Source organism: Phaethon aethereus (genome assembly GCF_964289735.1).
Source record: "Phaethon aethereus genome assembly, chromosome: 13".
NCBI lineage: Eukaryota > Metazoa > Chordata > Aves > Phaethontiformes > Phaethontidae > Phaethon > Phaethon aethereus.
In genome coordinates, this window is record NC_138589.1 from 2,518,194 (window position 1) to 2,528,219 (window position 10,026).

The 10,026-nt window shown below is 44.7% G+C and overlaps 1 protein-coding gene across 2 annotated transcripts in view; it reads left to right on the plus strand.

Moving 5' to 3' along the window:
• Window positions 1-8,835, plus strand: part of AMFR (autocrine motility factor receptor) — a gene marked incomplete at its 5' end in the record, with an annotated part of 29,211 nt that extends 20,376 nt beyond the window's left edge. For both annotated transcript variants that reach the window (XM_082005574.1, XM_082005575.1), the window contains 4 exons: window positions 1,043-1,177; window positions 2,231-2,314; window positions 6,898-7,082; window positions 8,604-8,835. In XM_082005574.1, the coding sequence (XP_081861700.1) occupies window positions 1,043-1,177; window positions 2,231-2,314; window positions 6,898-7,082; window positions 8,604-8,754 (555 nt within the window). In that variant the 3' untranslated portion in view covers window positions 8,755-8,835. The remainder of the gene's footprint in view (window positions 1-1,042; window positions 1,178-2,230; window positions 2,315-6,897; window positions 7,083-8,603) is intronic.
• Between the last annotated feature and the right edge of the window lie 1,191 nt (window positions 8,836-10,026).

Consider the following 10,026-nt stretch of genomic DNA (forward strand, 5'->3'; position numbering starts at 1 on the left):
CATTGTGTGTTATTAAAAGTACTGTAGCAACTTATATTAAAATGCCTACTTTAATGGAAAGGCCCAGGTTATCAAACTATTAGTGTGTTACACATTTTTAATAGAAAATAAATGAAATTCTCCTTTGTGTTACTGAATAAAAACCTAGGGAAGTATTTCATGGGAGAGGCCAGAGGCTGAAATGCTAAATCAGTTGTTTTGGTCACAAGTTAGTACAATGGAGAGTTAGGTTTGCTGTAGTTGCTTGTGTTTGAACTCACTGTCAGCTGGTGCATAGTTTTTGCTTTGCTCTCAAAACTCCTTCCACCCTTCTTTTCCTGTGGTGGTGGTTCTCATTCCACCCTCCCTTGCCCCCTAACTTTCATCATTACTTAAAATATAGATTTTAATATTTAATGATGTCTAGGTGTTGGACTCTAAAAGCATATTATTTGTCTGCCCTCTTATCTATTGAATTTGCGTATTGTTTAAGTAACCTGAAATTCAATAATAACAGTTCCTTGACAACTCAGTTTAATTTACTTGAGCTTTCAGACCCTGTTAAACTGGTTTGTAGGCAGGGTGGCTGGAGAGAGAAGGTTATTTACACTTATTCCACTTGTTCTTACCAGTACCATTTTGGAACCCACCTGGGACAAAGAAAAATGATACTTTTTTTTTCAGTGTTGATCTAACTTTTAGTCACTCATGTGAATTTTGTGTAGTTCTTTATTAAAAAGGCTGTGACAAAAAGAGGGTTAGGAAGCTTTTGAAGCCTTTGTGCATCTACAAGCACTGTTCAGGAACCTAAATTTTCAGGACCGTGTGGTGTCTCCATAGCAGTTGTAGTTTTGCTGTTGGCTTCAATGGAATCAAAATATTGCCCTGCAAGTCAATGCCAGCATGGGTTTTCTTTCTCTTGTTTTTCTTTCTGACTGTGGGTTATCATATCGTAAACAGGATCTTTGAGCTGTTAATTTTTTTTTAATCTCTTTCTGTTGAGATACTTAGCAGCTAGCTTATTTACTGCTGATACTGACTGTATAAACCTTGTTTTCTCCAGGCCCATCAGATTCAGGAGATGTTCCCTCAGGTGCCTTATCATTTAGTTCTACAGGATCTGCAGCTAACTCGTTCTGTAGAGATCACCACTGACAACATCCTAGAAGGGCGCATCCAGGTACCTTTCCCCACACAGGTAAGTCATAAGACTGTGCATCTAAAATGAATGACTGACTTTCTTACCAGAGAACTGAGCCTGTTAGTAATGACTGAGGGGAATGAGGTAAGTTGAAGTGCTGGTGAATCCTGCTTAGCTTAATGCAATATTATTCTTCAGATTTTACTGGCAGGAAGGTGTTGCAGTCGGAAGCACCAAACCAGTTTTGACAGTCTAGTGTATGTTATATCTCCATGTTGCAACATCTGACTCAATTGGAATGTCTCACAGTGATGGTGATTGAGGTATACGCATCTGTTCCTTGCTGTGGCTCTTGGAAGAAGGCCTTTTAATGTATAAGGCTGGGTCTTAGGTGTGCTTTAGCATTATCTGTTTGTAATACAGGGTATTTTCTTTATGAAGGAAAGTCGGAGTCTATCACCCATGCCCTATAGCTTGTCCCTGATTGATGTGATTGGACTGCAGGGTGCATGAAGTACTTGCCTAAACGGTCTCAAACACGTTATACAGTGCCAAATTCTAGTTAAAAAACCTCAGGATTTGTTTTTTCTTTGTTTAAAGTTCTGTAAATGCAGTATAGTCAGCCATGTCCCAAAAATATATTGAAAATGTCCTGGCTAGACTAGAGACAAATATTTGCTCAGTTAAAGCAGCTCTCTCAGTCACTCTTGTGCACAGCCTTTAGAATGTTTCCAGTTGATTTCTCTGCTGACAGATAATTGAATTGTACCACTTAGGAGGGTTTTCTGCAAAGAAAGTAGTCGGCAAAATGATGCCTTGTTCTTAATTAGTGATAGCAGATTTCAGTAAAGCAGTCTGGGGACAATGTTTCTGTTAATAAGAATATTAAATTCTGTGCACATCAGATAGCACTGTGTCTGAGTCTGTGTGTGGGGAAGCAGAAAGAACTCTCTTTCAACACTATGCATTCTGTTTATTGCTAACTTATCTGTTTCTAAATTGAACATAACACATGATGTTGCAGAGGACAGAGTTTGAATGTGTTCAAAGAACTTGTTTTTGTTTTGCCATTTCACACACTGTATTAAACCCATGATGTTTGCATTTCAGCGTGCAGATAGCATTAGACCTGCATTGAACAGTTCTGTGGAACGGCACAGCACTGATCAGGAGGATACTGAAACTGTCACCCAGGTAATTTGGCATAAAAAGGGGCAAAAAGCACAATTAGAAGCTGTATGGATAGCCAAGTGCATTTGGTTCCCTTGCCAGGTCAGGTTGGTGGCAGCCCTTCCTTGCATTTCACACCAGAACTAACACTGTCAGGCAACTGAAGTAAGACTTCAGCACGGTGCTCCTGTAAAGAATTATCTGTGTGCTTTTCTTTTTCCTCCTTGAAGGAAAGTGCTCTCGAGTGATAACAAAGAACAGAAAAAGATCATGTCTGTGTCCACGTCTGGTCGGGCCCATGCCCAACTGTGGAATATGAAGAGCGGGTTGCTTTGCTCTTCCCCTTCTTCCCATTCCCATCCTGTACGTCTCCAGACACTTCCCTTAAAATGAGTAGTATTTCTCTTCTGAATTTAAGAATTCTTTTGTGTTCTGGAGACGTGGGGAGCTTTGATGTGAATGGAGTGTGATACAAACAGGACCAATAGAGAACAGCCCTGTTACATATAAAGCACAGTAATGGGTTTTGCTGTTCTTCACTAGAGGGCTTTATTAAACAGCATGTGCCAGCTAAAATGTGGCAGGAAGAAAAAAAAAATAGCCTGTGAGTGGAACAAGGTCTCATTCCACTTACGTTTTCCCTTACTGTAGTAGCAAAATCATGAGGGTTTCTATTTTATAAACCTCCCTTTCCGCTGGCTTAGAGTGAATTTGTGAGGTGTGTGACTTTCTGCCTCTGCAGTCTTTAATAACTTAAATAGCCAAGTCCCCTGAAATGAAACTGTGGCAGTTTCCTCATTAGCAGGTTACAGGACAGAAAAACTTCCCTTTGCTTTGATGCTGCAGTTGAGGCTGAAGAAGATGTGGTGGGGATTGGTACAGGTGTTTGTTAAGAGCCTGGGGGAGGAGATGCAGAACTGCAGGAATGAAAGTCTTGATCTGGGTCTAGCAACTCTTCAGTAACTTTTGGGCATTAATTTGAAGGTTTTGGTGGCATTTTCCTTGTTCTTTGAGTAAAATCTCTCTTTCTACAAATGGTATCTAACTAGTTTTCCTTAGCTTGGTACTGCCTTCAAATCCTGCTTTGAATAATTGTGTTGCTGTTCACCTTCTCCCTGCGTAGTGCTACCTGTGTGTCTGCTTCCTTCTACAGAACTTGGAAAAGCCAGGGAGTGGTGTTCAAACATCACGTCATTGAGCACGTGCTCTCTAACAGTGACATCTTCTTGCTCTGAATTACAGCTAAGCACTTTGCTCAAATGATGCCTTTGGTGGTTTGGATGGAGAATGTATTTTTGGTTTGTAGGATGGCACAGCAGTAACCTGGAGATACATGAACAGTTGTGAATTTCCCACAGATGAGTGGGGCTGCTGGTGGCCGCTGCGCAGGTTTTCCTGGGTGAATATTTACTGTGCCAAATGGGATTTGTAGTCTTCCACTTTTGCCTGAGACTGCCGTGTACCGAGAGAAACTTGCTGCTGGGTAGCGTCGTGGAAGCTCCAGTTGCTGCTGTCCTCCTCCTGCCTCATAAATGTTTTGTGCGTTTGGCGTTAACGTAGGCTGGCTTCAGACAAGCTGATCACCCTTGTTACGTAGCCGCAGAGATCTACCTAGAGGTCAACCTTGCTTACCTCCCTGCCGTTGAGAGTATTTCTGTTGTGGAGAGAAGACTTGGGAGTCTCGGGGCGTCCCTCCTCTAGGAAACTCCCGTCACTTTTGTGTCTCTTTGATGTTGATTTCAGTTTTTAACCAAGTACCTGGCGTACTGCAGGTGTTCTCTTTCTTCTTGCCAGAAGAGTACGTTGCTGTAGTCAGTCAAACTCTTGTCTGTGTGGAAGGGTCTAGCAGCAAACAAGCTACTTCAGCAGATTGCACTTGATTTTTAAGAAGCTTTTTAAATGCAAGTGGGAAGGGACATAAGAAGCCACCATCATCTCCTTTGAGCGAGACTTGAATTTCCGTATAGTGGATAGATGTAACTTCATGACACAGTCCCTGAGAGAGACTGTGGCAAGTCTATTTGCTTTGTGCTGCAGCCTTAGAGTAAGTTTTACAAGCTTTCTGTCTCTCTCTCTCTTCTTTTTGTTTTTTTTAAAATCAGCATACCCATTGAGAATCTTTGTAGATCTCCAACAGGAAGTGACAGACCCGTTGGAGTTTTGCTTGTTGGAAATAACATTTCTTAGGGGAGCTAGCGTGCTCAAATAAAAGCACCCTTCCTCATGAGTAGCATAGGTTTTCCTCTGTGCCGTACATCATATTATGACTTAATTCTATCTAGAATTCAAAGATCTTAAGATAGAGATAATGACTGATTTTTTAAATTTTTTTTTTTTCTCCCCCAAATGTAGCTTATGGTTTTGGAGTGTCCGTGCTGACATAACATACAGGTAGTTTAGAGACATCTCTGTGGACCATCATGGTATAAATCGCGTTCAAGCTTTGCGCGATAATGCTCTAAACATTGACTGCTTCTAGCAGTCCTGGCCTGTATGCTTAGCAAAATGCTGTGCACTTACCTAGATCCCAGAGCCGCTATAGCTACTTTCTGCACGCTTGTATTTTCATGTGCTAAATTATATTTAAAGATTATCCTTTAAATTTGTTTGTGTGTTTGTTTATCTGTTTCTGTAATCCTGGGTAGGACTGCTCAGACTTAATTAGTAAGCTGCTGTTATAAAGCTGAAGCTTGCCTGGTGCAGCTCTTGTCCCCTCGCGAGAATCCAGTTTATTGTCATTGCTTAAGTATTTGGTGACTCTGTTTAGAGACACTTCTGAGGCATCCCATGGCTCTCATGAAACTAACTCTTTTTCTCTGAGAGCCTGAAGGAGGAGTAATTTCTGTAGTGTACAGGTGTCTGCATCAGAGGTCTGCTGTCATACTGAGGCTTGTCATAACCTTTACTGCAATTAGTTTTGATATTTTTGTCTCTAAAACCTCCTCAGTAACCGCTCTTGTGTTCAGATAGAAGAACAGGCTCTGGGTATTGATTTTTGCATCTTTGTAATATGACGGGAAAAAAGCTTAGGTGAGCTAGCTTGCATCTTCTGATACAAATGGCCTTGGGGCAGGGGGGGAAGCGATCTTGTCTGAATATCAACCGTAGTGAGTGTTCTCCTCACTGCTTTACCCAGCAGAACTTCCCTTTTCCGTGTCCACCCGTGTGGTAAGGGGAAGCAGCAGTCGGGTTGCTCCGTACCTGTTCCTGTGGGTCTGCCAAGGTTATCTTGGCCGTGGGTAAAATCCGAGAGATCGTTCTGCGGAGCTCTTGCTTCCGCCTCTCGGCTGTGGCATTGCTTTGAGGCAGCCCAACAGTACCCCATCGCGTTATCCCACTGCGTTAGCGTGCGTGGTACGGGAAGCCCTTCCCCGGCACACTGGGTTGCCCGGGTTTTGCTGAAACAGGCTGAAGATGTACGTGTGTTTGAGGTTGCAGTGTTCGTGCTGCTCTGGCTTGGGCCCTGGCCTTCCTGCTTGGTTCGCCTGGTTGATGGGAAGCGACATTTGTCTTGGTCTTTGCTCTCTGAAGGCGTTGCGTCACGGAGATGGCGTTGCTGGTACACCTCGAGGGCTTTGGAATGACTCAACTTGTTTTGCACGTCAGCTGCTGAAACCTGTGCGTTGTGCGCTGTAATGCTGCTGAGGCCAGGCTGTTGGGACTTGGGCGGCGGTCCCCCCGCGTCGCCCGCGTCGCCGGCTGGTGAGGCTCCTGCGGCGGGTATACCAAAGGCCCAAAGCCAGGCGGTAGGAGCTGACTTCGCTAATACCTCTCTGATGCATCCTACTTGTTTGAGTAATCCCCTGGGATACCAAATGATGGCTAAATCCTTAAGCCCTTCATTGAGGTGATTTGTTTCTTGACGCTCCCACGCTTAGTAACATCTTGCTTTTCCATCGCAGAGCTGATCTGATCGTGTATGACAGGACGTGATCAGGACATACTGTCTCACCTATGCTAGCTCACCGGCATCATCATTCATCAGCTCAATTTTCACATTAGTGTTGTCGGCCAGCTGTCAAGGGTGAAGAGGTACTATGTGCGGGGCTGCCAGCTTCTTTTATTGACACGCCGTGCTTGGGACAGTTGCCAGCCTTGCTCTGGCAGCCCGAATACACGATAATTTGGGTGCTGCAGAACCCGGTGAACCAAAGCCTCATAAATTCTCTTCTCAAGCACGCATCCTCTTTGCCAATACATTTGCTATTCTTTCCTTGGTAGATGGATTTCTGCTTTTTCAACTCTTTACTGTTGCATTGCTTGTCAAGTCAGCTGCAGGATCTGACTATTTCAGATGCCCCATTTTCATAGAGCGTTAATTATGAGTAATTAAAGTTTGTCTTTGAGATTACTTTCAAACGTGGCATAAAAGATACAGTGTTATAGAATACAGGCTCTTTGAACATGTTTTGAAATGGCTTTGTTCTGTATTTTGGCTGGGGTTTTCAAAGAAGCCCAAGGGAATCGGGTAAAGCAGGTGAGAGTCTAGTTTCTTCCAATGCCTCAGAAAATGACAGTTCTTTGTAGCTTGTTGATTTGATGCAGAGAAGCCCTGTTAGCAAATTTTGCAAAGACTTATGGCCCTTTTCCTTTTTCTTTTCTCCTAGACTGAGAGAGTGCCACTTGAACTCAACTCAAGACTGGAGGAGATGGTGGAATTCAGCGAATTGGAAGCAGAGCCTAGTGAAGCAGAAGATTTTGAGGTCAGGGGAAGTCGTTTTTCAAAGTCAGCTGACGAAAGGCAGCGTATGTTGGTTCAACGGAAGGAGGACTTGTTGCAGCAAGCTCGAAAGTACGTTTCTTCCTAAAACTCCAGGCTGGCCACTCGGTTATAGTCCCCCAGAATGGGTTTCAAATGGGTTATGACCACTGAGAGCCTGAGCTGATGCAAAAAAGCAGTAAGAGGAATGAACGCAACTGCTACAGCAGGCTCAGGGTGCTGTTTAAGACCACCGTTGCTGATAAACCCAACTCTGAAATAGCGTCAGGTGTTCCAGCATGTACGCAGCTTCCTTAGGGGTCGATCCAAGCTCTTTGAAATCGGAGGATGCTTTCTCCAGCTTCAATGGCCTTTAGTCTGAGCCTGTGATAAGCGAGAACGCGTTACTTGTGTCGAGTCCTCTAGTAATCTTTAGCTTGTTTCCTGGCATAGGTGTCAGCCCACGCTGCCTGTGCGGTTACGGCTGACATCAGTCAAGCAGCACTCTTTCCAGATACAGAGCAAATGTGTCTTAAGCACAAAGCAGCATAGAGGTGACAGATGACCGCTTACTAAAGCACACCAGAGGAGCTCGTGACCAGCAGGTCAGCACGGCTGAAGAGAGCTTTCAACGGTAACTGCTTTTTTTAGCCCAACTAGGGATAGGTGCTATAGGTAGAATTCAACTTTTTTCACATGCGTTCCAGTAATGTTGGTGAACTTTACTAGCATCCAGTTGCTGATTAAAAAGAGAAGGAAAGGCACTTTAGTGGTGTAGAGAAAACGTTTTAGCATTTGTAACAAATGTTATCCCTGCCTTTGTATCACAGGGAGACTACTGGCAGCGTCTAGAAAAACTACCTTGAGTTATGCGTCCTTTGGTGTTATCAGGCTACCTATGTTCTTTGTTTTTTTGGTGTTTTTTTCCTCCACACTGGAACAGCTTCATATAAATAACTGGGGCTATGACACATTTTAAGAATTCGTCTATAAATAGGCTTGCTCTTAGAATAATTTTCCTTAATGTTTGAAAAATGTCATTTAGGAAGACATTTTTGACTTCCTGGTTTACTGGTTCCCTTCCCACATTGAAAAGCTGTGGAGTGGCAAACGACTATATTTTGTCACAAAGTGTAAAAATTCATTGGGATGTTAACTCTGGCAGCTGCTTCCTTGTACTTTTGCCTTATCTTACACTTTGCAGCCTTAGTGCCCCTTTCTGTCAAAGGCTTACTCGTCGTCATCAGAGCGCAACGACTTGTGGTGGGCACTGCCAGCGCCTTTCAAGTGTTGGAATAATGGGAACAGAGAGATTCAGTGGCTCGCCTCTAGTCTCGGTGAATTGCTCTGAGTTAAGAGTAGACCCCCTTTAGAACAGGCTCCCTCCCACGGGCACAAGGATCTTGCACAAAAACTAAGAGCTTTTGCCAACTCTGCAAAGTCTTATCGTCAGTTATATGAACTTTTTTTAAGAGTACGTAGCTTGTGTGTGCTTTTATCAATGTATTTTCCTGCTTTCAGCGTGCCTTGCAACCCTCCCTTACTTTGTGGATGTACCAGTGATGTATTTTCCAGAGCCTCTGCTCATCCATTTTTTCTTTTTTCCTCTTGCAGGCGTTATTTGAACAAAACCTCTGACAAGGAGTTGACCACAGAGAAGCCCTCTCCTCTGCCTGAGGGAGCGTCTGCCGATCCCGTCACCCTGCGTCGCAGGACGCTTGCTGCCGCCGCCGAACGGAGACTTCAGATGCAGCAAAACTCTTAGCGCTCCTTGCCCCTTCTTCCTCCTCCTCGTGAGCAATGTTAAATAAATAAATTAAATAGAACACCCACCCCCCCCCCGCTTTCTATACCAGCAGGAAAGTGTCTCTTCAGAGTTCAGCTAGCTGTGCTGCCGAGTGAGCTGGCTGCCTCTCTGCTGTGTAAAGCATGTGGTCTAATAATGTTTGGACAGCTGACAAATTAACCTTTTTTTGTAATATTTTCTATGTGACGTTGATCCCCTCCGCAAACAAAAGGCAGTTTCTAAACCACGGGCATGACCTCTGCAGCTAGCGTGAGGTATTGGGCTGACTGCACAGCAGAGGCTGGGGAAGGCGTGTTCCGAATCAGCAGCTGTGGGTGCCCGTTGCGGAGGGTGCTGGCAGGTTCAGCTCGGCATCCAGGAGAGTTATTCCAAGAGGGAAGAAAGCTTAGAAATTTGCAGCGGACGCTGCATTAGATCAGCAGGTGCCCACTCTTCAGTCCCTGTTCGCGTCGGCAGCGAAGGGCCTTACCTAGGCCGGCTTGAAGGGCTGGGGTAGCACTGCTGGAAAGGCAGCTCCTGGACTGGAGGGGAGTTGTCTAGCTGCGTAACGCAGAAAAAGCCGAATTCATGGGTTGTGCGGCGAAGCACCGATTCGCATCGATTCCGGCATAAAGCTGTTGACCGTTGCTGGGCTCTCCGGCACCTGCAGACATCTGGCTCTGTTCGCGCCCCAGGGCTGCACTATTCTCCTTTGCATTCTATGGCCAGAAGCGAGTGAGAGGCTGAGGGGGATCGAGGGAAGAAGAGGGGGCATACGGCAAGGCTACAGCCCCTGCCACTCAGTTACCGTAAGCCAAGGGAGTAGGACAGAAAAACCTGCCCGTTCTGGACTCCGGAGCAACGCGGATGGGACTTCACGGAGATAGCTCCCACGTCTTGCTTTTTATTTCGGTTTGTTTTAACCCCACAACTTCACCGTGAGTTTATTCAGAAGGGCTGGAGGAGTTGGGGCAGCTGGACCTGAGGCTGGCTGCAGCCCAACCTGCTAACCTCTGGTTTTTCTAAAGAACTTTTGACACGAGATCCACTTGGAGCCGCTGATGCTAGCTTGCATAGTTGAATTTTCCATGTTAGTGACTTAATTTTTAAACTTCTGAAGAGTGAGTTCTAGTATCGTCGTCCTTTAGAAGGAGCCCAGTATTACCTAGAATTGTTGGTAACTTTTTTTTACTGTTGGTTTTTAGGACATTTGAGGGTGAATTTAATGAGAGGAGTTGCATTGATGTTTAG